This window comes from Pempheris klunzingeri, chromosome 22 (genome assembly GCF_042242105.1).
Source record: "Pempheris klunzingeri isolate RE-2024b chromosome 22, fPemKlu1.hap1, whole genome shotgun sequence".
Lineage (NCBI taxonomy): Eukaryota > Metazoa > Chordata > Actinopteri > Acropomatiformes > Pempheridae > Pempheris > Pempheris klunzingeri.
This window is the reverse complement of record NC_092033.1, coordinates 15,389,639-15,416,619: the sequence shown is the minus strand read 5'-3', so window position 1 is coordinate 15,416,619 and position 26,981 is coordinate 15,389,639. Positions and strand designations below refer to the sequence as shown.

The 26,981-nt window shown below is 42.4% G+C and overlaps 1 protein-coding gene across 1 annotated transcript; it reads left to right on the top strand.

Annotated features, from left to right (window-relative positions):
- On the top strand, positions 1 to 23,714 carry cpm (carboxypeptidase M). Its single transcript, XM_070854064.1, has 10 exons — positions 1 to 45; positions 2,197 to 2,388; positions 4,834 to 4,931; positions 12,004 to 12,176; positions 14,975 to 15,074; positions 15,369 to 15,474; positions 17,305 to 17,475; positions 21,352 to 21,504; positions 22,366 to 22,514; positions 23,411 to 23,714. The coding sequence occupies exons 2-10, from the start codon at positions 2,211 to 2,213 to the stop codon at positions 23,663 to 23,665; spliced, it is 1,383 nt and encodes a 460-aa protein (XP_070710165.1). The 5' UTR covers positions 1 to 45; positions 2,197 to 2,210; the 3' UTR covers positions 23,666 to 23,714.
- The last annotated feature ends 3,267 nt before the right edge of the window (positions 23,715 to 26,981 follow it).

Genomic DNA, 26,981 nt, shown 5'->3' with positions numbered 1-26,981 from the left:
CCCTGCCCCGGTGTTGGTGGGTGTTTGCCGGCGGACAGCGGACAGGTCAGTCCTCAGATCCATCTGTGTGATAGTGTGTGATGATCGATCATCGATCAGCTCTGCAGGTTCTAACAGTCCTGTAGTGTTCCTGCAGTGTTCCTAATGTCCCTGTAATGTTCCTGCAGTGTTCCTGTAGGAATCGTTTGCACTTTTATTCTGAAATTTTTTTTTAAAAATCCACTGTTACAATAAAAGTCCTGCTCTGAAAATGTTACATCAGTCAACTTCTGTCAGTGTAATCAGTAAAATACTAAAACTCTGTGCAGATAGATGTCCCCTAATTCCTCATGCCTGCAGGATGTTACTGTTATTAGGTTAATTGAGTTCCTGTCCTATGTGCAGCTAATAATTGTTTTCATGCTGCTGATTATTTTCTGCATGAGTGGATTGATTGTTCGATTTGTAAAGAATTCTGAAAATGTGATGATCCAGAGCCCGAAGCGGCTCCTCCAGGATCCCTGTTTTGTCCAGCCGACCTAACCGTCCTAACCTCAGCACTGTTAGAAATACATTCACATTATCAAAGCCATTCAAAGGAAGAAGCAGCAAATCTTCACATCTGAGGAGCCGGAAACGTGAAATGTTGTTTACATTGAAAATCAGTTTTAGGCAGTTTAATTTATAGCAAAACATATAGTATAAACTTTTTGTGCAAAAAATCTGAATTTGTATAACAACTAAAGCTGTCAGATGAAAGCAGTGAAGTAAAAAGTACAATATTTCTCTCTGATGTGTAGTGGAGTAGAAGCAAAGTACCTCAAATCTGCACTGGAGTAAATGTACTTACATTTAAAGAAATCAACTAAAATTCAGTCAACTAAAAACTTGAATCCCAGTGACGAGTTTCTCTGTTTGTTTTTTGACTATATGTATTAACCTGTTTTTACGTCAGTGGAGTCTGGTGGCTGCCTAAACAAAAAGAATCTTACAGGTCTGTCTGTGCAGGAATCCTTTCCATAATGTTGTCAGGCACACTGCTTAGTTTTGCCTTATCCACAAGTACTTTTAGTGGATGTGCTTTGATTAGGCACAGTTTCCCCCAAGCGGTTATGTTGCAGCTATTCCAGCCCATTTTGCAGCTGCCAGCGATCTACTGGACCAATTCCAAAACTTTCTGCACTTACTAGTCATTTCACACCCAAAAATATAAACAGAGCTCAGGTTAAGAATACTGTCGTTATCCTCTTACAGTGAAATCTTCTCTCTGCACTGACACATATCCTGTTGATCACAATACAATACAACACATCTAAGCTAAAATAAACAGAAATTAAGTAAAATTCACAGTAGAAAAATAGAATCAACTCAGACGAGTGGGTCAAACAGAACGAAAGCACTTGCAGTTGATGAGATGTGAAGTTACAGACAGTTACCTGTTTATCAACTCATCTAACTGGAGCTCACTGAGACTGACAGCATTCCTGAAGCGATCTCCAGACACCACAGACTGCTGCACAGCGCTGTTGTTACACATTTCCACGTGGCTGTAAATTTCTGAACGGACGACCGGAACAGAAACTGGGGTTTGCAGCTCGGGACAGCCGGCATGTAGAGCCCAGAGGCTCATAAAAAAAAAAAGGGACACAACATGCAGGATGTGAAACACATCTTAAATCAATATTTGGTCAAGTGTCTCATCAAGCAGAACAGTTATATTAAAAGTTTCTTTCTGCTTGACGGGTTTAATTTAAAAGTCACCCTCAACTTCCTGAATTTCTGGATGAATGGCTCTGTTTCTGTGCAGCTATTAACGCTCTGATCTCACTTCCCAGCCTCCCTCTGCACCAGATAATTGCTTTTTTATGAGTCCGCAGCCGTCATCCAACAGATAAATGGCTTTATCAAGCTTCTTTTCAGACACGGTGAAAAGGACTGTAACTAACAATTCTTTTCGCTGCTGATTAATCTCCCAATCTCCCGGTTTCCTAAAGCCCAAGGTGACATTTTCAAATTGTCTTGTTTTGTCAAACCTCTGGGATCCAAAATCCCCAAAAAGATATACAGTCTATTATCACATAAGACAGAAAATTCACAAGTTCATTGCATCAGTGTGAGTTCTATGTTAAATACGTGAGGGTTCCTCACATGTTAATCTGAGGAACATTCATTCTCCTCTTTTCAAACCTTGTGGCTTTCTGTTTTCTCCTCCCACAGGTCGCACCACAGTGATGTCGTCTCTCTCCATCCTCCTCCTCCTCCTCCTCCTCCTCCTCTTCATCCTCACCCCCGCCTCGACCTTGGAGTTTCGCTACCACAACAACCGTGAGATCGGGCAGTACCTCCTCCAGATCAACGCCTCCAACCCCGACATCACACACCTGTACAGCATCGGCCAGTCTGTCAGAGGTAACAACACGTATGAACTCACAATTATGAGCTCATACTTCAGAGCTTTGCACCCTAGAGAAGCTGCAGAGACTTATTTTTGTAAGCATCACAGTCAGCATCACCCTGGTTCCCACAACAAAAAGCCACTGGCATTTTTCCATTGGATTTTGGATTGCTGCAGAAAATGAGCTCTATGGCAAACATCAGTTTGTGATGCTCACACGTTTTGCTCAGCAAGATGATCCTCACAAATGAGCAGCACTGAGTTTTGAAGCATAAATGCAATCAGCAGGCGTAAAAAAAAGCTAATATTGGACTAGAGACAAACGACGCCACCACTGAAAGAACTGTGATTGCAAAATACTATAAAGTGATAAATCTGCACGTCAGAAAGTTTGAGTTTGAATAGTTTGCCAGTGTAAACACAAGAAGAGGCCGTATAGGCGGATTTGCAAGTATTTGAGTTTCTGTTTTCGGCATGATGACGTCTAGTTTTCTGTTGTTTCTTTTTTAGCGAACGTTTTTTTTATGACGTGTAAATGCTTCACAGTTCAAGAGTGGGACACTTACTGACTCTTGAGTTTGTGTCAACCACAGACCTTATTTCAAACTGTTTTAGAGAGGTCATACTGTTACGGTGTGCATCTGTTATTTTGTTGAGGGTAGGCTAAATAATAGAAACACCCCTCTGTATAAGCCAACAGCACCCTGAACTATATCCTTAAAAATTACCACACAGTTATAGTTTATACAGTTTATTATTACACACACACTCAAAGGATGGTGGTTGGCTGACACATCATTTCATATGATGACATATTATCATCGGTAACTATGACAACCATGACAGTGTGTCTGTTGATGTTTGTGTGATCATACGACGAGACTGTAAACTGTGGTAAATTTAATCTTGGACCGCTTAATCTGGCTAATCACACACACACACACACACACACACATACAGCTAATCTGTGCTAATCTAGGCCACCAGCTGGCCTGTGTCCAACGTGTGTGTGCACGCACGTGAATCAGTGTGTGTGTGTGTGTGTGTGTGTGTTACCTCGTCTGTCTGCAGCTCTCCAGTTTTTCCCTCATGTTGCTGTGATGACTTGTTCACGCTTTACTATGGTTTACTGCTCTCCGTGTGTGTGTGTGTGTGTGTGTGTGTGTAGACTTGCTGAGGCTTGCAAGCTTCATTCATTCATCTGCAGAGATGACGTTCCAAACAGTTACAGTAGTTGTGTTTACATGGAAACTTTTACTCATTAAAAATCAGCAGCAGCTCTGTGAAAATATGAACTCCTGCTGTAAAAACCTTCATCAGAGGCTGCATTCAGACGTTCATAAATTATAGAAATGCGCTTTCTGATTACCTCGCAACTCCCTGATTTTATTACAAACTCTTTTCCAGTGCCAGACACACCTTGGGCTACATTTATCATTGCTACATTTTTCTGCCTTTAAATCTAATGCGGGAATGTAATAGGTCGAGTATCCAATTTGCTTAGCACTTCAGTGGTTTGCTGCTCCCTTTTTAAAAAAAACGGTTAATGATTCCATGTTTTCTGCACTTTCATGGACTCTTCCTAGTAAACATTAGCTCCAGTTTGACTTGAGTTAAAGTGTCAAGCTTTTTACCTTGAAAAACCCACGGGGTTATTTAACACTTCCCTCAATGAATGTTGTATAAAAGCAGATTTTTACACCATTACCCAATTTCAGACTGATCAATTTGTATGAAATGAGCCAAAATCAATGCATGTTGAAGATAAATGTAGCCTCCGAGGCGCTAGCATCCAGCTATAGATTTTTTTAGATCTTTTCAGACCAAACTTGAGTTCTTTGTGTGAAGAAATTGGATTAATCGTTTTATTTCTCAAAGAGGATTTGTTTTTTTTTCCAGAACTGGTTCAAATTCTGCCAATGTTAGATGTCCAGTCATGAACGATGAAAGCCGCTGCACACTTGAAATAACAACCCCATTCATATTACTTCTTGTGTGGACGTTTAAAGTGTGATGACCACTCCCGTGTCTTTTAAACCGGAAAACCACGAACACAAACACACTGATCAAGGCAGCAGAAGGCCAGCAGCTCCTGTGCACTGCATGGTAAAAGAAGTGCTTTGTCAGAACAGCCACTAAAAGTGCTTGTTTTGGCCACTGAGTTGCCCCAAAGGATTACATTGCAACCTGTTCGCGGCTGCCACCTGAGGAGATCTATTGGACCAATTCCAAAACGCCGTCTACCTTTTTGAACCCAAAATATGTCAAAATAGGGCAGAGGTTTAAAAAATGCCTCAGTTATCTTTTAAGGCCAGGACTCGACTCAGGAGGAAGCTAAACTGCTGCCCGCTCCAGTCTTGTGTTCAGTCTAAGACATCTGAGTAAAATATTTTTCCTCAGAGACACAAAATGTAACTTGTATAAATGCAAAAACTCTGTTTATTCACTTCCTCTGGCAGGTCAGCAGCTGTGGGTGTTGGCTCTGGGTCTCAGTCCTCGTCGTCACACCGTCGGCATCCCGGAGTTCAAATATGTGGCTAACATGCATGGAAACGAGGTAAGGAAACACACATTCACACACACACACACACACAAACGCACACACACAACAGGACCCCTCCCTGGTGACAGGAAGCAGGACTAAAAGGAGGCTAAAGAGATCAACAAAAGCCATTCAGAGTCAAACACACTCCACACTCACTGTTGTATTCAGGCAGCAGACTGCGTGTGTGTGTGTGTGTGTGTGTGTGTGTGTGTGTGTGTGTGTGTGTGTGTGTGTGTGTGTGTGTGTGTGTGTGTGTGTGTGTGTGTGTGTGTGTGTGTGTGTGTGTGTGTGTGTGTATGTGGTGATCAGAACACTGAGTCAACGTCAAAATATTCAGCAACATTGTAAAGTAAATCTGTGGATTAATTAACAAGAGCAGCAATCACCGACACAAAACGCTCAACGAGGAGTTTTATTAAACGTGCCACAGCAGGGAAAGATAGAGCTAATACTCTGGTGTACTAAAGACCAGTAGGAAATGTGTTCTTGGTGTGCCACAGTAACGCACTTAAAAAGCTAAGTCCGAAACCTTTGCTTCAGGTCATCCTCTCTCACTGCCACGTCTTTCCCGCTGTCCTATTGAGTGAAGCAGAAAATGCCAAAAAAAAAAAAAAATCAGTGTAATTTCTAGGAGACAAGTGTAGCTCACTTATTCACTTCTAATCTAGCCACATTAGAGGATTGTCATGGTATTCCTCTTTAAATGTGTTACCACCTTGGCGTGGAGGTGAGCTGGTGAGGGCTAAAATGGAACATTAACCCTTCAGAGTCTGGGGTAAAACGGCGTTTTTTTACTACTTTTCATTTTCCCTTTGTGTTTCCCATTAAAACTGCTTAGCTTGCCTTTCTTTGTGTCTTTCTTTTCAGCACAACCTCACCTATGTGATTCTACAAGTATTTCTTTATTTTGACAGAATATATGGACACACTGTATGTAAAAGTGCAAAAGAAACACAAAATCCGAGCAGGAACTAGTTGGATCTTTGGAGGAGCGGGGGTCTGCGCTGACACCTCCTCTCGTTCGTCTTCACGCGCAGCATCCACTTCATCCTCTGAAAGGAGTCTTCCTCAGAGTCAGAACGTTCTTCCCCAGATTCAGCATCTTCTAACTCGTAGAAGAGCTGCTGTAGTGCGCGACTTCGGCTCTTCATAACTTTAGTCTTAATAGGCCGATCAACAAAATTCAAACACTTGTAAAAAGTTTGAAGTGTCCGCTTTCCAACAGTCTTTGAATTGAGCACCTGCGTGCTTGTGTCACAGCTTTACGTTTTCAAACGTGCGACATGTGACTTTGACGCCGTGTGGCGGCCCTAGACTCCCAAGGGTTAAGTGTCTAACAACAGCTTTAGCTGCTGGAAACAGTCTTCCTAAATACTCTGTCTAGTGTCCAAGTGTGCCATGAAGAGACCCGTCATGATGTTCTGCAACAACAGGCTTCTCCAATATGCAGCAAGTCCCGAGCACCTCGGCTGCGGCAGAATGTGGAAATTTAAACAATGAAATGAACTTTAATGAAATTGATGAATCTTTTAACTGTAAACGTCCATATTTTTGCAGTTGTTCAGGTCCACAGTCGCTCTGGAACTCAATACTACGACTGGAGCTGGACCAAGCTAGCTAGCAACCGTCCACACGTGCTGATGCCGTTTGCACAAGTTTAGTAGAATTATAGACCGAAAGCTCCAAAACTCAGGGGGAACAACAATAACTTAGCAAAAAATACTGAACTTACATCTAACAAATGGCACACATGGCTATCCAAGAACCACAAAAAAAAAAGGGCCCGAGAGGTTCAAGGGCTTCTCAAAACACAGGATATTTCAAAATTTCTCCTTACCAACCCTACATTTCTCCATATTAACCACAGTTATTTCACAACAACTATAACTGAGCCAGCCCATATTGCAGATCATACTGTGCTATAATTGTTGACTGAAATCCATTTAGAAACAATAGTAGGGTGCTGCACAAGCTTGCTGCTTTGGTTCATGTCAGTGCTCACATTCATCTACAATGATGTTTCTCATTATAACGAGATACCACGAAATATCTCAAAGACTATTGGATGGATTGATATGAATAATAGATAATCATGGTGCCCAGATGATGCATCCTTTTGACCCTGGTCATCCTCTGACTTCTTCTGTAGCGCCACCTGCAGGTCAAAGTTTTTTTTACTTATCCTGGGGAATATCTTAACATGGACCCCACTGAGTGCAGAGTTTGTACAGTTGATGTTTGTGTGTCAAAGCTCTGAACTTGTCACTTCCTGTGACAATGATAATATCCAGCAGATTCAGCAAGACTCTGGATCCTATTTAAATGACCTGTAGCACATTTCCATTTTTGTTACTTGAATGGAGCACAATGGCACTTTATGCCGGGTGGAAGATAAACTTCTTCCTTGTAGGAAAATTAGTGATGAAACCAAGCTGTCACCAAATAAATACGTTTGAAGTCCATCTAATGCAGAGAAAAACATTAAACTACAGGAAACAGAAAACTGTTAATATAAAGTTTAATCAAATTAGAAAATTTAGTTTATGTTTGATATGATGTAACTTATCTGAAATGTGTTAATCTAAAGTTTTAAAGACATAAGACAAAACAACTGTAGGTTCGGACTGCATTTTTAAAAAAAGCAGTGAAAGGGAAACTCTTGGCGACCTCTGACCGGCATCTGGTTACTGTGGCAACGGTGTACTGCTGATCACACTGCATGTGTGTGAAAGTCAATGGAAATGTCCTTAAATAGACAAGTCACGCCTGGACACTCTCTAACACACACACAAAGTCAGCAAACGGGGTCAGTGGAGTGTGTCGGTTTGGAGGAAACTTCCAGAAAAAAGGCCTTTTCACTGAGTCCACTCACACACTTACTCACAAACACACACACCACCACCACACACACACACACACACACATTATAACAGCAGGAACTCAGCCTCTGTGGAAAAGCTGAAAAGGTGTCTTGTAGAGATCATTGTCGTTGTGTGAGTTTTTGTGAGATATGTGTGTGTAATGTGTGTTTCCCAGAGAAAATCTTTCTGTGTGACAGGAGTATATCTCCTGTGAGGCCGACAAACACACACCTAATGCCCTGGGCAAGACGAAACTTTGGTTTCAGTGGCGACAACAATACCAGAGATGAAGTAGTGAGTTTGATCAGGCAGACAGCTGAATTCCATTCTTTCTATCTTACGTCTTATTCCAGGCAGCAGCATTCTGATTACAACTTAGAATACAAATTGTGTTGCGCATTATTTTTGTCAAAGGAGTCAGGTGACTTTGAAGAGTTGCTCCAAAGGATTGCAGCCATTCCAGCTTGTTCTCTGCTACTGGTTATACACTGGACCAATTCCAAATGTTTTGTTCAAACCCCAAAATAGATGAAAATAGGGCCCTGTGTTAGCAGGTTAATGCTCATGGTATGGCGGTAGAGTGTATGTGTGTGGTGCACACACTCGTGCAGCACATTCTGTTTTTACAAACTTCTGTTTGCGCAGGAAATGGCGCATGCATGGTTGCTGTGTGCGTGCATTGTTTATACATCTGGCCCCTGGTAGGAAACTGGGTTGTTTAGCAACTCGCGATGCAGGAAGCAAACAAAATGTGTGGCACGAATGTACGGCAGTAAATCAAACCCTTCGAAAAGAAGAGGTCAGAGTAGCGAGGATGTATCTGTCACCGATGTTAAGATGATTCTGTGTGTGTTCGGTAATGTCAGATCAAGCCGAGGTCTTTCAACAACTTTAAACTCTCTTTGAACGGCACTAGTTTTGCCCACTTAGGCGCTGAAGCTATTCTGTATTTAGGAAACAAACTGCGACAGCACATGAACTACTTCGTGTGTGGTACAGCGGCTACGTCATCAAACATCTATCCGTCAGTCAGAGCGGAGTGTGTATATGATGTTCTCAGTACATCACAGTCAGACCTCAGACTATTTATCTGGATGTGTGGACAAAGCATTAGTCTTGTTTAAAGTCCTGTTTTGGTGAGAGTTAACATCATAGACTGTATATAAGAAGTAAAAGTAGCACCCATGACGTCACCCACTGGTTTAATGGACTGCCATGTTGGCCTGCGCACATTCCAAAAGCCACGGATACTCCACGAAGACCCCAGTGTCTGATTGGTTAGGTTTTGGCTAAACCAACCTCTGATTGGTCAATCACATGGTAGTCCCACCCTAAAGCATGTCCAGTTTTTACAACCTATTTTACTTTGAATTGCACAGTAATTGTCACAATCTGCTGTGCTGGTCTGCTGCTCCTGGTAATTTCCCACTCTCTGACCTACTTACCTGGCCACGCCTCGACCCTGTGTGCCCCTGACTACAGCTCCTCGTCTCTGCCCTGGTAATTACCTCGGCCTTCTGTTCCTGACCACGAGCTACGCCTGTGTCCTTCCTGTCTTCTGTCTGCCCGCTGACTACCTGACCTCCTGCCCGTCATCGATTCTCCACCCGTTTGCTCCATTTGGGTTCGTTTGCTTCGCTGTCTGCCTGCCTGTTGCTGACCCCGGTTCCGGATTTAACTACGAGTCAAGCCTGCCCCTCTCTGGTCCAGTTGCCTCCCATCTACCCAGCCAGCAGATTATCATCTGCTCTTCCATTGACTGTGCTGCTATTGGGTCCTGCAAACACCCCATTACAGTAATTTTCAAAATGAACATCGTGCTGTATTGAAGAAGACTTGAGATCTTAAACTCATTAGGAAAGTGTAATAAATCAAGTGAGAAGTAGGTCATTTCCTCATTGACTTCCATACATTTGGACTTCTTATTCGAGCCAGTTGAGTCGCTCCCTTTTCAGACTCAGAAGCTACATAAAGCAACAGAAACTACATGAAATCTATGAAATCATAACTATTGTTGCTACACTTACCTATAATTTAGTAACCCTGTGCACCGAGCAGTAGTCGAGCACTGGATGGGTCTTTGTTTGAGTCGTGCTTACCGGTACGTATAGTTTTGACACCAGCAAGCAAACTACTTTCTACAAAAGAAAATGTATCTCAGTTTGTTATTTTTCAAGCAAAAATGTGAAACATTGGCAGGTTTCAGCTTCTTAAATGTGAGGATTTGCTGGTTGTGTGGTTGTAAATGAAATGTACTTGGGCTTCGGACTGACAGAGTAACAATTTGAGACTGCAGTGACATTTGACATTTTCTAAACTAAATAATTTGAATGGGGTCATCATGAAAACAATCGGCCCATTGATGGATAATGAAAGCTGTTAGTTGCAGCCCTGGAGCACACTATAGATGATTCACGATAACTGATGTGGCAGTAAAGACCGAACTCATGAGTCAGAGGAGTGGAGTCAGCGAGAGGAGGCTCAACCAAGTCCAGACAGCAACTGAATCATGCAACATTTTCGACGCTTATCTGCTCATCAGCCTCGTTTTTTAACATTTTGTGTTTGCGCATGTGAGAGAGAATGAGGACACGTCAGGCTTCCTCTGTTTTCTAAGGAAAAGACTCCGCTGTAAATCGTCCACAGGCCCTGCTGTCTTTAACTCTGGAACTATTATTGTTTCTGAGGACATTTTAAGTGACCCTTTGATCCAAGTGAGGCCCACCTCAACTCGGTGAAACACTGAGCATTAGCTTGCATCTGCTAATGCACGGCAACATAAACAGCACTGGCCTGGTTTAAACTTGTTATCTAAACTTGCTCGAGGGGGAAACTACCCTATCATTGCCATCGTTGATCAGTCCCATTCTAATGGGAACCGTGGAGGCACAGGTGACTGACCCAACTAAATGTCTCTCGTTTGTTTGTTGGGTCTGTATGCGGCCTGACAGGAATACCTGCAAACTCTACTCAGGTAAAGGTACAACATCTTTTAGGTCAAGAAAATTATTAATTAATTAACCAAGCAAAATTTTTCCAAATTTTTTATATTTTTTTTAAATGTTATGCCATTCAGTCACCCTGAAAAGTGCTTTGGACCTTTACTACCAAGGTTTAAATATCTTAAAATGCTTCACAAATGTATAGTTTTATATTTTAAAAAAGGCTCAGTAATATACCGAGCAAGCTGCTCACTGTAGTTTTTAGCAAATGATACTAAATCGTGAAAAAAAAAAAAAAATATATTTGTTGGGGACTATTTTCAGCAGTGGATTAATCCACATTTGGTGCTGTATTGAGTGTGTATGCTCATGATAATGAAGGAACACGTGTGGCTCACTGTGGCACAGAGGAAGGAGGCTCTGCACATGAGATATGTTGACGATAAGAAAAGTATAGAGTATCAGTAGCTTCATCCTTTAAGGTCACAAGTACTGAGGTACAAACGGGTGTGTTGTAGTGCCAATAGCAAGAGAGAGAAAAGAGGGAGGCAGCTTAGACGGGTGTTTGAGGAAAACAGAATGATGGCTGTGGGCAAAGCCAGTCCTGACGTGTGTGTGTGTGTGTGTGTGTGTGTGTGTGTGTGTGTTAAAGCTTTGTAGAGCCACACACACACACCTTTCCCACCCTTCTCTCTTTCTCTCTCCTGAGGCGTTCATTCATTCACAAAGTTTTTTTCTTTATTCTCTCTCCACCGTCCACTCAGCTTGTCTGTCCCAGAAAAAACAGCCTCTGACTCGTCTCTGGATCGCGTTTCGATTCCTCGCTGACTCGCTTCAACATCACTTCCTCCCCCGTTGTTTTCCATCAGGAGACAACAGTGCAGACTCACTGAGCTGAAATGTCAAGTTCAAAGAATTCAGAAAATGGGTAGAAGTGAATGAACCCGAGAATGAATCAGCAGTGACAAGAGGGCTAGTTGTGGTTTTCATTCTCTCCCATGCTCCAGACTTCATTCTCCTTTTAGTCAGATTTACCTAAACATTACTCAATATTTCTACTGCACTGTTTCAGATTTATATTATATAACACTAGATAGACATTAATGAACAAAAGTATGAAACTGAACAGCAGTGACAAGAGGCAGTTTAATAATAGATGTGCTTTTTGTTCATTCTAAAGTCAAATTATTCACATTCATCCCCTCAATCGCATGCTTTTGGTCAGCTTTAACCTACAGTAAATTGGTGTATATATGTGTGTGTGTGTGTGTATGTGTGCAGGTTCTTGGCCGGGTGCTGCTGCTACAGCTGATTGACGACCTGGTGCACGGTTACCGTAACAACAAAACATGGTCATTGCACTTACTGAGGAGCACCCGCATCCACATCCTGCCAACGATGAACCCCGACGGCTTCGATGAATCGGACACACACTGCCAGTTTAGCAAGGGCAGGTACACGTGCACACACACACACACACACACACACACACACACACACACACACATACAAGTCAATCATTAACGATCGTCTAATAAATGATCACAAATTCTGCTGCTGGTTTTTTAGCCTCATTTAGCTTTTAGCTTTGGTTTTCCGGCATGTTCACTGTCTGGTTCAACCTTTGTTCGATCTTTGAGTAGTTTTCATTCACTCAGTTACTCAGTTAGAGACTAGCTGGTGAAGGAAGACAAGCATTTGATGGCTGAAGAGCGAGATATTTCCCCGAGGAGTTGGGGGAGACCAAAAACAGAGCTAAAAGAGAGAGAATATTGGTCATCAGGTAGTGAACACGACTCCAAAACAAGCAATGCTAAGGGGTCACTTTGAACTCTGGGCCACTGTGACAGCATTTCTCACCATTTTCAAATTTTTAGCAAACCAAACAACAACCAATTATTGGGGAAAATAGTCGCCAGAATAATAGTAATCATTAGTTGCAGTCTTATACAAAATAGATTAAGAATGAGCTCCACCTAAAATCTGCACATGAGTGGATGTGGAATAACAATTAAATAACAGAATGTGTAATGGTAGAACAGTCACAGAGAACCTTTTTCTGCACCAAGCACTTTTACTTTTAATACTCTAGGTACATTTTCCTGATTATACTAGCCTAAACAGAGCTTCTCACGGTCTGCTGCAAACACATCAATCGCACATTGAGGTTTCAAGTGTGAGTGTCTTTGTGTGTGTGTGTGTGCGTGTGTTAGACCAAATGTCAGAACAAGACTTTAAAAGCTTTAGACGGCACACATATTTGTAGCCAGCATGACTGTTGACTATAGACTAAACGTTGCGATGCTCCAACGCCCAAAACCCTCTGATAAGCAGGAAACCAAACACACACTGTGTATGCATGTGTGTGTGGTACAGATCTGCAGATTACAATTACGGTAAAAGTCCCTAATTATCTAATTATAAGTGTTTTGACTTCTTCTAATGTACTGTGTATAGAAGACTGGTGTGTTATGGTATTCATCACATTGTGGGGACGTGAACTGTTCACACTGTCTAATTATGCGGTCAGGCTTAGTGTGTGTGTTCACAAGTTTAACAAAAGTTGTAGTTTGTGTTCATTCTATTGCACCAGACTACATTCAATTTTTAATCAAGTTAACCCTAGAAATGACTAATTCTTCTGCGCTTTTTCCTGACATAATAACATTATTCCACTTGAATTTCTACTTTTTATTTGATTTTAACTTACATTGTAGGTGTGTGTGTGTGTGTGTGTGTGTGTGTGTGTGTGTGTGTGTGTGTGGTCTGTTTGAGGTCACCACTTTCCAAACCATATAAGGAAAGGTTTCCCCGGAGCAACTTAAAGGGTATAAAAATTCAGCCGAGGAGATGAGTTTATTTCACCAGTTTGGGAGAGAGATAAAGTTTTTTAAATTAAACCAAATGTAAGCTTTAATGATTGTAATGTACTGGGATCTTGTTTTTAAGATACGCACACTTAGATGAGTGACATGCTTGAGCTTCTGTTCTATAAAAGTACATCAATGAAAGCATCAGTGAAAAGCAATAAGCATTAATGGGGATTAAGTTATGCAGTATGATTAAATGTATTGGCTATAAGGGATTTATATGCTAATGAACAATTAATGTCTTCAGTTAATTTATCCCAAAGCTGACTAAAGCTGTCTTAATCACCCTCAGTCAAGAAAGAATTAGAACAAATAGTGGAAACTTGGTCATTCATTGTGTGCTCACTTCCTCCCAGTGTTTAATTCTTGTTTTCCTTTAAGTTGAATGAACAGCGATCATCCCAAACCGCTGTTCTCTGACTCTGCTGTATAAATAAATACGCACTCACTCCCTGGTGGCGGTCACAAGGTCGTGGGAAACTGTCTTCAAAGTGAGCGCCTTGCCCACAGGAGCCTCGGCAGCAGCTCTCGGACTGATCAAACTATTGTTTCGACAAATTGTTCATAGATTAATTAGTAACGAAAAATAGCACAATCTCCCAGAGGATAGGGTGATGTTCGCAAATTCCTTTTCTTCAAAAGATACTAGTTTTCGATGATATAAAACAGAAATTCCCAATAAACTCGCATTTTCAAAGCAAGACATTGTTTGTTCTTAGCCATGCTAGGTGCATAGCCACGATATGTCGCAACACACGACGTTGACATTTTTGGTTTCGAGCGAAATATCTTGAAAACTATTGGATGGATTACGGTGAAATTTGGCTCCGACTTGTTTTGTCCCCTTCAGTGATAACTTTAATATAATAACTAGTAATAACTTAACTCAACTTTTCCTCCACCACAATTAATATTTCAGGTCAACTGAATTTACCCAAATTCCTGCAAAACTAAAGACATTAACAACAACCCACATTAACGTAATGAACTAAGATGGTGATCTTGGTAAAAAAATTATTGTCAATGAGAGCATGTTAGCACGTTAGCATTTAGCTCAAAGCACCAAACAACAATGTTCATGGTCACATTCACACCTACAGGCAATTAAGAGTCACCAGTCAACCTATCCTGCATGTTTTTTGACTTCCCGGGGGAAAACCCCACATGAGAACACAAGAGCTGCATGTTCACAGTACATGAACTGATGAATTGTTTGATATCAGGACATTTTAGATGAGGAAAAGAAGAAAAAAATGAAACGCGGGTCAACGCCACTGATCTTCACCTCTAAAACTCTGCTGTTGTGTCGTTCGATCCTCTGGAGTTTGTCGGTCCCCAGTAATACAGTAAACGGTACGTCTGTCTCTTTCTCTCTATTTCAGGTTCAACTATAACGGTTTTGATCTGAACAGGAACTTCCCAGATGCCTTTGCTGGTCTCCAAAGGCAACAGCAGCTTGACGAGGAGAAGCGCGAGGCAGAAGTTGGTCATGTCACCTTCTTTTTTTGCTGTCTGTGTGTTTGTGTGTGTGTGTGTGTGTGTGTGTGTGTGTCAGCTCAGACTGGAACCAGTAACCTACACTTACTTACTGCACCAGCACCAAATGTGGATTAATCCGCCTCTGAAAGTAGTCCCCAACAAATGCACTATTTCTTTACGGTTGTTTGATAAAACAAATGAAATACATTGCCAGCTTGATCCTTTCAGCAATATTTAAGATATATCTTCTTTTAAGGCCACTCTGTGATTGGCGGGTCGCTGTGTGATGTGTTTCAGGTGAGAGCTGTGATTGGCTGGTTGAGGACTGAGAGTTTTGTTCTCTCTGCCAACCTTCATGGCGGAGCTCTGGTAGCCAGTTATCCTTACGACAACAGCAACGGAGGTAAGCACACAGACAGACACCGCAGGTTCCACAAGAAATTAAAGTCTCTGAGCACAAAATGGAAGTTTAACAGCAATAAGACTCCACGAAAGTAAGACTAGATGGTCCACAATGTTTTCATTCATTCTGTATCTATTTTAGTTTTTGGACGTTTCCTCTATGTTAAAGTGCAAAGCAGAGCGAGAGAGCCAGGAAACAGGCTCTTAGACACATGACATTGTTGAGCAGCGTCTGATAAATAAACACATTCAGTTGAACAGCTGTCTCACACACACTGTGATCACAACCCATCATGATGCCTTTTTAAAACCTCAGAAAACTACATTTGGACCAAACCAGCAACCCATCCCACTGATCAGACTGTTCTGGATCATTTTGCGGTCCATCTTCTAGATTAAAGGTGGTTTGGGGTCAGTGTTGGTCAAGTTACTTGGAAATAGTAATAAGTTACTGATTACTGATTACTTCTCCAAGAAAGTAATCCAGTTACTTTACTGATTACTTACTTTTAAAAGTAATTAGGTACTTTAATTACTTTACTTAGTTACTTTTCAAAAACATGATGCACAACCTGAATACACTATAAAGCGATAGACCTTTCAGCCTAATTCTATTCTTTCTGCATATTCCATTATAGAAAATTGAATCAAATGAAACTGTCTTTTTTAAAACTTGTTTTATCAGTTTCAGTCTTTTAACTTTATGCACATTGCATCACTAAGTCCTGTCGCTCTCAAGTCTATTTTCACCTGTTTAGCAGGAGAGGGGCCCTCCAAGTTTCGCCCGGTGGAACTGGATGTGGTAGCCGCAGCGGGCATGTCGGTGGGGGGAACCGGGGGTTTGACATTCCCGTGCCGGCTAGCTAGGTGCTTGGTTAAATTTGAAGTGGAATATTTTTATGTGGATAAAAGTTTTCTTCCCACGCAGAGTGTACAGCGGACGCTAATATTTTTGTCACCTTTTACCGAGTCAAACTCAAAGTAATGGCGGTACTTCCAACCATTAAACGCTGTATGTTCCTGCTCTCTCCCGCTCCATGTTGTCTCTTGTTCTTCACTTCACCTGTCTTTAGTAACGCAGTGACGCAGCCTGAAAGTAACAGTAATCTAATTACTGTTTTTGCAATTGTAATCCCTTACTTTACTCGTTACTTGAAAAAAGTAATTAGATTACAGTAACGCGTTACTTCTAACGCGTTACTGCCCATCAGTGTTTGGGGTTTTATTCAATACAGTAAGCTGTAACAGTTTCTTCATATATCAGTTAGTGTGTTTGTGCTATTGTGCGGTACGCAAATATTGTGGAGGATCCAAACAAACCTTTTAGAACACTGAAGTCACACAAGAACGGTAACCCTAACCCGAACAGGGACGCCCCTCTAAAATAGCTGTTTTTATCAGTGGAGTCTGGTGGCTTTGAACTGAACGATCTAACGGCTGTTTCAGGTTAAACAAAAAGTATCTTACAGGTCTATCTCCGTAGGGATCCTTTGCATAATGTTGTCGGAAACTTCAAATCACAATCTAAGTCCGGCATTGGCAAAATCAAGCACTTTGAGTGGACGTGCTTTGATCTGGTGCAATTGCCCCAAACGATTACATTACAGCCACTGCAGCCTGTTTCGCAGCTGCCAGCTGAGTTGATCTACTGGACCAGTGCCAAAAGTCTCGACTACCAGTGATTTCAGTATTTTATTTAAATGCATTTTATTTAAATGTCTTCACCAAACCACTTTTCATTACCCTGCGTGTGACGTAATTTTGACATTGATTATTAGAAAGATTTTAGGATAAAATAAATACAAAACACAATTCACATCTGTTTGTCCAGGCAGCGAGCTGGTGGGTGGAGCCAGTGTCACCCCTGACGACGACGTGTTTGTTCACCTGGCCAAGGTGTACTCCCACAGCCACGCCTCCATGCACCAGGGTGGCCGCTGCGACGACAGCAGGCCGTTCCAGGACGGCGTCACCAACGGATACCAGTGGTATCCTCTTTCAGGTCAGCGCGTCGCCTTAAAGTCACAGAGGGTTCATTGGATCACGTGGACGAGCGGGAGTTTTTGGTTTGACTCACACTCTCACCTATCTAGATGGTTTCTGCGTCAGTTCATGTGATCGAGGTCCCGCCGGGAGACATTTCAGAATACCCATTAAACCCAGATCAATATTAGCTTGTAGTCTTTTACAGCGTGCAGGGCAGTGAGGGGCACTTCTGGGATCAAACTCTCCATTTTTGGGTCAGGGTTTAGCGAGGCTTTCTGGCTCATGTGTTGTCAGTAGGGGGAATAATATTACAGCGGAAGAAACACTATTATCCATACGATCAGCATGTAAACCTGCAACAAGGTCGGCTGCTGCTGCACAGCTGAAAAGAAGAATATAGATAACACTTCCAGGATGATTGCTGCTTATTTAGTGGTGCTTTAGTCAACACGTTATTACTGACACATCACGTTTCAGACAGATGTCCATGCTGTCAGTCTTTCTCCGTCCAGAGCATTTGGTTTTGCCTCCATACGTTGATAGTTGATTAGATTCTGCTGTGTGGGGATATTGAGATTCTGTTATAACAAAATGAGAAAACACTGAGTTTACTGGATGAAAGCCTGAAGACAGCATCAAAAATAAGTAAATACAGAAAACATGAAGCCTCACTTTCAGACACTCTGTCCCCTAGTGTTTAGTTGGTCTTAAACTATCCAAAGTAAAGACATTTGCTGTTGTGTTGTGTTTTTTTCCATTCACTCACAGAGCATCTGCTCCTCTAAACGTTTCGTCGTGGTAAAGGCAGGAAGTCATGTGAGGATAGTGCAAGGATAACTCTGGTATTTAGCCCGGAGCCCTATTTTTACATATTTTGGCTTCAAAATGACTGGCAGAGACAAAAAGCTTTGGAATTGGTCCACTGGATCCCCTCAGTCGCTTCAGTGGTGTAGGGGATTATAAAATGACCTTTCCTCATTAAAAACGGTCTCTACTCTAAAACTCAGTTGATAAAATAGCAGAGAAAGTGAGTGAACCTGGGAACAAATGAGTTACAAAACAGAATTACACAACTTTTCCTACATCTCCATCCGCCCAGATGTGTCACGAAATGAATCTGTCATTGAAACAATGTGTGATAACTCCTTAATCCTTTTTTCTCCCATTCAAGCTCGCACTCCCTGATAACTCATAATCCAGTCTCCCAGGTGCTTCCCATCCCATTATTTGATTTCTTTGTTTTCCCCGACATTAACCTTCTTTCCCGGGCACTCTGGGCCACTGGGGTCACTTTGACCGCACATCTGGGCCGAGGTTAGACTCACACAATAGCTCAGGTATACCTGTTGTTTCCTTGTCTATTCTATTTGGATATGTACAAGTCTCTAACAGCCCCCTCGTGTCGTCTTTGTCCTTGAGGTCTGAAGAGACTTCCCATAAATGGCTCTCCAGTCATGCCATTCTGTTCTACGCTTATCTGATCCAATTCCACGTGAAGCCGAGCAGCAATGTGATCCTTTGGGACAACTCAAATAATCAAAGTACGTTAACGTGCTTGTTTTTGCCACTGACAGGCTCAGATTGTTATTCTAAGTGTCCGACGGCATCACAGAAAAGATCCCTCGATTGGTTAGTTTGTGTGTCATGTGTTGCACAAATATTGTGTTGGATCCATACTAACCCTTTAAAGCAGCAGTAGGTCACACAGTAACACAGACTAAACGATCGAGGCAGCAACCAGCCACTCCTGTGTTCTTAGAGGTCGAATTACTGTTTTTGACAATGGAGTCTGGTGGCTTTGAGGAAGGCGATATATAACGGCTGTTCCTGGTTTAACAAAAAGGATCTTACAGCAGGGATCATTTCCGTAACGTTGTCAGACAGTTAGTATCACAATCTGAGCCTGTCAGTGGCAAAAACAAGCTTTAGTGGACATAATTTGATCGGGTGCTGTTGATCCAAAGGATTATAGTGCAGCCACTGTAGCCTGTCCAAAGATCTGTGTTTGGCCACAGGCATCTGTGACTCTGACATGAGACATGAGAGTCTTGAGGAAAGCAAAAGGGGGAATAGAAAAATGATCAGTTTGCAGTTTCATTGTACTTGTTGTATTGCAGTAATCCTATGAGATCATCATATGAGATCCTGTGGACCTGGAAAGCCCTTTGAGATGATACACTGTGATTCCATGCTCTCACGTAGCACATTAGCTACATTAACATGAGCTGTAAATAGCTGCAGCCTTTGGCATCGGTTAGCAGGAGGCCAAACTATTATCCAGCATAACCAGTCATCACCTGCTTTAATGGTAAACCAACACAGACAACATATGGAACCCCTGCAACACATTTAGATATCACAGGGGAATGAAATAAGCAGCCTCATCACTCTCTCCATCTCTGAGGTACTGACTCGTGTCTCATTGTGTTTATTGTCAGCCTCTCTTTCACGCTCTCTGTTTGACGAGTCCGTCTTCCTTTGTTGGGGCTGACGGTTGTTGTGGATGCCGGAGGAGCAACTTTTTCTGCGGGACGTTTCAAAAATTGAACCCGACTTTCATTTAAAGGGACGTGCACGCACGCCTGTGTTTGCAGCCTGTCTTTTTGAGAAGGCCTGTGATTGGCCGAAGTCTCCCGTCACAGGCTAGATTTTCTAAAGCCTGAAAAGAACGCTAAGAAGAGGAGCACATGTCTGGTTTTCACTCAGAGCAATTGAAGTACAACCTGCTGATGGGTTATTGTGACATTCAAAATAATCTAGTCAATAATCTATTCAATTCATTCGTTCTGCACAAAGACTCCTTTTGGTTTTGATTAATTTCTTACTGCGATTTATACAAACACAGTAAGAACTTATTATAGTATAAGCATCATTTTTCACCACACAATACAGTACATAATAGGCTCATCAGAAATCATTGTTTTTAGGAACTTGGATGGACAAAAGAATATGAGCTGTTACCCATGTCATGGGTAAATGTAGCTTTATTTTTTTTTTTAACTATATTGACTTGATATAAAGTGATAAAGGCCATAAAGGCCATTCCAGTTCCCCCCAAAACAATGATTTAACAGCTTTTTGCACTGTAACGTTGCCAAAAATCCCTATTGAAATTATTTGAAATGTTTTATCATGACAATACTATCCCGTGACGTCTATCCATCCAATCGCTTCTCACATGAAAGATTTGATTGGAGTTAGAGCTGGTGTGGATTCAGTGAGAGGGTTAGTGAGACTGGAGAACGTGTTTCCCTCCAGTGTGAACCTGTACAGGAATTTTTTTTGGCTCGCATTCCAGAGCTGGCGTCAATCAGAAGATATATTGCTCCACACTCTAAACGGGATGTCGATTACAGCCGGATTAGTTGTGAAGAAGAAAAAGTTGGATTTTCTTTATTTTGTCGGTTCAGCACTTTAGTCATAAAGGTAAATATTGGAAGGTTTTTCTCCCCGTCAAGGGATGGAAGAATGAACTCGAGATATTTGCAAAATCTCTTCAATGCACGATGGACAGAAATGCCCTGAAACTAAATGAATAATTTAGAGAGAATTAAATAACTAAAAGTTAGAATAAGTTTGGACGTGGCTGCATGAGGACACGCCACTTCCTGCAACTGCACTGCATCGTGGGGTTTGAGATTGAATTATTCAGTGTGAATTTGTAGGCCTGCAGAGGATGAGACAGACACTGAAGGCAGAAACATGACCGGTCTGCATCCTCTGACTTCCTGCAGCAGAAACTTGATCACTGCCACCCGATCACCCGACTGACAGCAGCTGCAACTGTACGCGGCAGCTGTACACAGGGCCATGTGCGGCCATTTTGGTGCACCAGACGACATCTACTGACACACAGTTGAATCTGAGTGTGTGTGTGTGTGTGTGTGTGCAGGTGGGATGCAGGACTACAACTATGTGTGGGCTCAGTGTTTGGAGTTGACTCTGGAGGTTTCCTGCTGCAAGTTTCCTCCAGTCAAACAACTTCCTGCTCTGTGGACGGAGAACAGGAAGGCTCTTCTTGCCTTCATCCAGCAGGTCCACCTGGGTCAGTACCTGTCTGTAACACTACCTGTCTCTTTACTCACCTGTCTGCCTGTCTGTGTGCCTGTCTCTTTACATATCTACAACTCTGTTTGCATCTTTCCCTGTCTTTGTTGTTCATGTTTTCTTCTGCCTGTCCCTTTAACTGACTGTGTTTTTACCCATCTGTCACTTTTCTGGCCCATATCTTCACCTGTCTGCCCCCTTTACTCATCCATGTTTCAATTCAATTCAATTCAATTTTATTTGTACAGCCCAATATCACAACAGAGTGTGATATTGCACTGAAATAAACAAGTGTAAGCGAACAAACAATCTAATAAAGAGTCCAGCAGTCGATGAGGCCAATGGATCAGTCCGATGGATCAGTCCGAGGCATCACCTGCCCTTTATGACCCTCCTTCTTCGGGAAGGAAAAACTCAAAAAACCCAGTGGGAAAAGAGAAACCTCCAGGAGCACCACAGTGAAGGAGAGATCCAGCTCCCAAGGACGGACAGGCTGGAGCCTTGGACAGACGCACATCCATTGGCTGGTGGAGAACCACATCAGCGGGGCCAGGACCAGGATCCATAGGAACCAGGGAACCACATCAGCAGAACCAGGACCAGGATCCACAGGAACCAGAGAACCACATCAGCGGGACCGGGACCAGGACCCACAGGAACCAGAGAACCACATCAGCAGGGCCAGGACCAGGATCCACAGGATCCACAGGAACCTGTTTACCTGCGTCTTACCCGTCTCTGCTTTCCCCTGTCTGTGTATTGACCTGTGTGTCTCTTCTTCGGTTATTACACTGAAACTGAACCAGGATCAGTACTTATTAATCTGCTTGATATCATCTGTGCGTATGTTTGTGTTCAGGGGTCAAAGGTCGTGTCTTTGACGGTTCCGGAGCGCCGGTCCAGAACGCAGTGGTGGAGGTCCAAGGTCGCAGGAATATGTGTCCGTTCAGAACCGACCGACACGGAGAATACTACAGACTGCTGCTGCCTGGAAACTACAGCTTCACAGTAAGCGCCAGTGATCCAGTGGCCTCTCGGGTTAGAAATAAAAGAAAATACCTCCCTACAAGGATAAAAACTTTATTACTAAACCATAGACGTACTTTCTGTGAGAACAGTTTATTAAATTATCTACACAACTCAACAGGCATTTAGTTGTTAGCATTGTTAGTTAAGCAACGGTTTAGAGTCGTTCCAATTGTCAATGGGCTTTTGAATGAGATTTTCTTATATTTGGCAGAAGCTTCAGCTCTCTGTACCGTAAACATTAGGGCTGTAGTCAAGCAAAGAAAGTCAACCGAGTCCATTGATCGATTCGTCGAAGGTAGCGTGTTCTTCCTCATGTGCTGGACAGGTTATTCCACCAATACTCTACTTCATTCAGTGCACAGTGAACACACAAATGTTCTTCTTCTTCTTCTCCGTTATCTCTTGTGGGGGGGTGGGGGGGTGGATGGATGGTCGAGCAGACGATTACTCCACTGTAACGCTGATTAATTCACTGAAGAATCACAAGAAGCTCACAAAGGAGGACACAGAGCAGAAAAAAAGTGTCCATGATAATGATAATGGAATATATTAGATTAAGAAGCCTTGTTGTCCTCACGAACGCGACGGCAGCGATTGTGCGACCGAATTCTCATTAGTTTGAAAAAAGCGTATCAATCAATCAACCAACTGACCAGAAGACGTGAGCCCACTGCTGGAAGTGAACAGAGGGGCAGAAGCTAGCGAATGAATACACAAGAAAGGGGAAATAACACATTTTGTTTGTAGATACTATGTTTTCTCCCAAAGATTGGACAAAAGCAGCGTTCAGTTTATGTATTTTAGGTTCTATGGCACCTGAACAGGCTTAAAAAGGCCTTTGGTCTTATCTTTCTTCTGGTCTCTGTGATCCACAGGTTACATACCCGGGTCACGAGGTTTTGACAGAGACGCTCAACATCCCGTACGGTCCGGATCACCAGTCCGCCTTGAAACATGACTTCCGGTTACGACGAATCAGCCCGACGACTGGCCGCACCCCTGCTAACCCCACTCCAAGCTGTAACTACACAATGCACGCGGAGGCAGGCGGAGACATCGCCACGCCCACATGGACACGGCTGGGCGTGGGACTCGGCCTGGCGGCGGCGCTGCGATCCCTCATCGACTGACGCGCAACCGTGGCTCAGGTTCGAACCCTCGACCTGCAAGAGAACAACTTTGAACCAAAACACGTGGTTCACCAGAGGTTTCCGAAGAGATGTTTTGTGGCCTGGGGGTTCCGTTTACCACCTGCCACCAGCTTTGTCACTGCAACAAGAATCCAAATTCGAGGGCAAAGGAGCGAACCAGGGTGGAGCGTCCAGCTGTGGAAAGGGGCACAGCATGCCCCCCCCACAAAACAGGGGGTGCTGGAAGCTTGGGAACATAGCAACTACTCACAGGGCTAACAGGCCCTTGTCACAGAAGACATTTTGGACTGCGCCATCGGGGATTCAGGGATGTAAAACACAGCTAATGAGCTCTAATGGCTTCCTCTGTTTCGGACTCTCTGGGTCTCCGCTCCTTGAAATATCAGCCTTGTCAAGGTGTTCTGCCATTGATCAATGGTGGAAATTCACTCACAATGTTTTACTTTGGCCTTGCAGGCGAATACACAAGCTGCAGCGCAAAATTTCCCCATTTTAGATACTCATAGAGCAGCCCTCTTGGAGCCTTATTACTAATGGAGTAATGATTTCAAAAAATATCCCCTGAAAAGAAGTGAAATACTGCAAAGTAGTGAAGAGAAAAGCATGTGAGGGAAACAATGTGTTGGCTTTTGTATCTGTAAAGATACCAACCAGCTCCATCCTAAGAGCAGGAAGCTTCCACAACAAAAGGTTAGTGTTTAAGGGGAAAGGACAGAGAGAAACCTTGTGAGAGTTCCCCATAGTGCAACTACCGTCCTGCTTTGTAGAGGCCACAGAGACGAATGACTCCCACAGGAATAAACAGGCTTTAAGTGGGAGTTCGCTGTATTAAAAGGGGTCACAGGAGGAAAAGGAGGACTTTGTGTTCTCCCGCTGAGAGGTTCCAGCATGTGAAGGAGCTTAGGTAGTGATAAGGTTCATTAAATGTGGCGGAGCCCCACCATGTAATGTTATATGTGAGGAGGAGCACTTTAAAATTAGCACGTGCAGTGACCGAATGCTGTTTTTAGAAAAGGTCGTATTTTAAACCAGAGATTCCGATGACATTAGCCGTGAGATGAAGCAAGCCTGGTGACACGTGGACTCACTGAGGTGCTTTTTATTTAAGACTCCAGAGAATCCAATCAGAGAGTCCTCAGACATGTTCATACAGGAGGTGATCCCTTCTGCTTGTTTCAAACGCATCCCATTTCATTCCTACGAGACAGTTTAGTCCAATGATTCCCTGTCTGAGGCTTGAGAACCTCTATTGGGTGGCCAAATTCATCAACCTGAGAGGAAATCACTTTTCTCCTCCGCACATTATGAGCATTTTCCAGACTTTTGTCGAATTTTGCTTGCTTTATTGTGAAATACTGGAAACTTAAACCCTTAAAAAGTCAATCAAGCGTTGCAGTTTGGGACAGCATAATTTAAATGTCTGAATTATTTGAGTATTTCAGGGCAAAATCTGACATTTGTTTATGTGTATGAGTGTAGGAACGTAAGTAGGAGAGAAAAAAATAAAGAAGTTAATCAAGATGAGGGATGAAAGATGAGGAAAAGAAAAATAACTCAAAGGCACCACCTGGTGGCCGAAGCGATGCAACACATCTATGAACATGAGTGCAGAATACCTCATTTCTGAAGCTTGCAGCTTGAACAAACATGTTAAATCAGTAGTTTTGGAATCTAACCAAAGCCATTGGCTGCATATTTTGGATTGGAATTGTATGTTACAACCAGTACAAAACAGTTGATATTAAAACAAACTCTTTGCTCAGGCAGCATATTGGTAAAACATTGGCGCCTAGTTGTCACAGTTTTGTGACAACCAAATTGGCATACCTGAGTCAAAACTCAGTAAAATATGAACACACAGACATGATACACATATTTGTAAAGTCAATGCAACACACTTAGCAAGGACATCAATATATCTGATGTCCAATGTGAGCAGACATCATAAAATGGCTCGAAATCAAAATTCTGCTACCAAACTTGCCTGAAACTCATCACATTTTTATGTTTTCTTCAGCATCAAAGTAATCCAGCGATTGTTGTCTGCACGTCCATGGGTATGTAGCAAACAGGAACTGCTATTAGCTAATTCGGCCTAGTTTTTAATGGCGGGCCGACATTTAAATAAGTATTAGCAGAGTAGACATTGCTTTAAAGGGTCACAGTTGGGAACCGCTGGTTTAAATGAAAAACAGTCAGTCTGATGACAGGGAATCAAACCTGTGACGTCCATCGGTGGGGTGGGACAGCTGAATCCTAAACCACAGTTCATGCAGTATTGGTACACAGTATATAATATATAAAGCCTCTATATGTATATATACACATACATATGATGTGTTCATCAATCAGGTTCAGCGCAGCTCCAAAAACAAAACAACAGGGGCGGCACCTATTTTAACACAGTCAGTGAACATTGTCACTGCTCCTGAAACTCAGCGGCCTTCTGTGTGTTTTCCCCCTCATTCATTCATTCACTCATTGTTTTTTTGTTTTTTTGATTATTGCCAAATATCGTGTTTTTCTACTTTTCTACTGTTTGATATGAACTGGTGCTCCTCTGTGCCATGTTGCAACTGTGGTGACTGCAGGCTTCAGTCACACCTGAAACCTCACACCTCATCGCAGCTTTTGCATTTCTTCTGTTTCATGTTTCATTCCATTGTAAATAAAACACCACAGTGGATCCACTTAACTGAATCCTTCTCTGGACTTGCACCAAACTGTTCACAGTCAAACTTAGGAATGATTCCAATAAGTCTACTCAGGTCAACATTATGAGATATTCAGTGGTGGAGGAAGTCTTCAAGGTACTTTACTGATAAAAGTGCCAATAGCACACTGTAAAAGTACTCCATTACAAGTGAAAGAGAAAATGTTTCTTATGTTAGTCTAATCAGGATAATGTACTAAGTGTCAAAAATAGAATGATTAAGATGATTAAAAAATAAAGCAGCAAATGTTTAGATTTCAGAAGTTGAAACCATGAAACCTGGAAAAAAATGTATTAAACAATTCTCAGAATAGTTGCCAGTTAATTTTGTGTCCATGAACTAATTGTATGTATTCATTTTCTTGTCTTTGTGTGCAAAGATCTTAATTTGTAAGGAGGCGACTGAAGCCGTCAGACAGATGTATTGAAGTAAAAAGTCCAACGCTCGCCTGGTAAATGTAGCGGAGTGGAAATTGAAAGTAGCATGAAAAGAAAAGACCCAAGTAAAGTGCTGAAGTTCACGTAAACTACTTTGTACCTAAGTGCGGTACTTATAATTATCAAAGGAAAAAAAAGAGGCCA

What these genes read in the sequence shown, in the direction of transcription:
- cpm (XM_070854064.1), top strand. Translation starts at nt 2,211, where the DNA reads ATGTCGTCTCTCTCCATCCTCCTCCTCCTCCTCCTCCTCCTCCTCTTC. An exon ending in TTACGACAACAGCAACGGAG is followed by an intron (nt 15,475 to 17,304) that starts GTAAGCACACAG and finishes CTGTTTGTCCAG; the next exon opens with GCAGCGAGCTGGTGGGTGGA. An exon ending in CTGGAAACTACAGCTTCACA is followed by an intron (nt 22,515 to 23,410) that starts GTAAGCGCCAGT and finishes TGTGATCCACAG; the next exon opens with GTTACATACCCGGGTCACGA.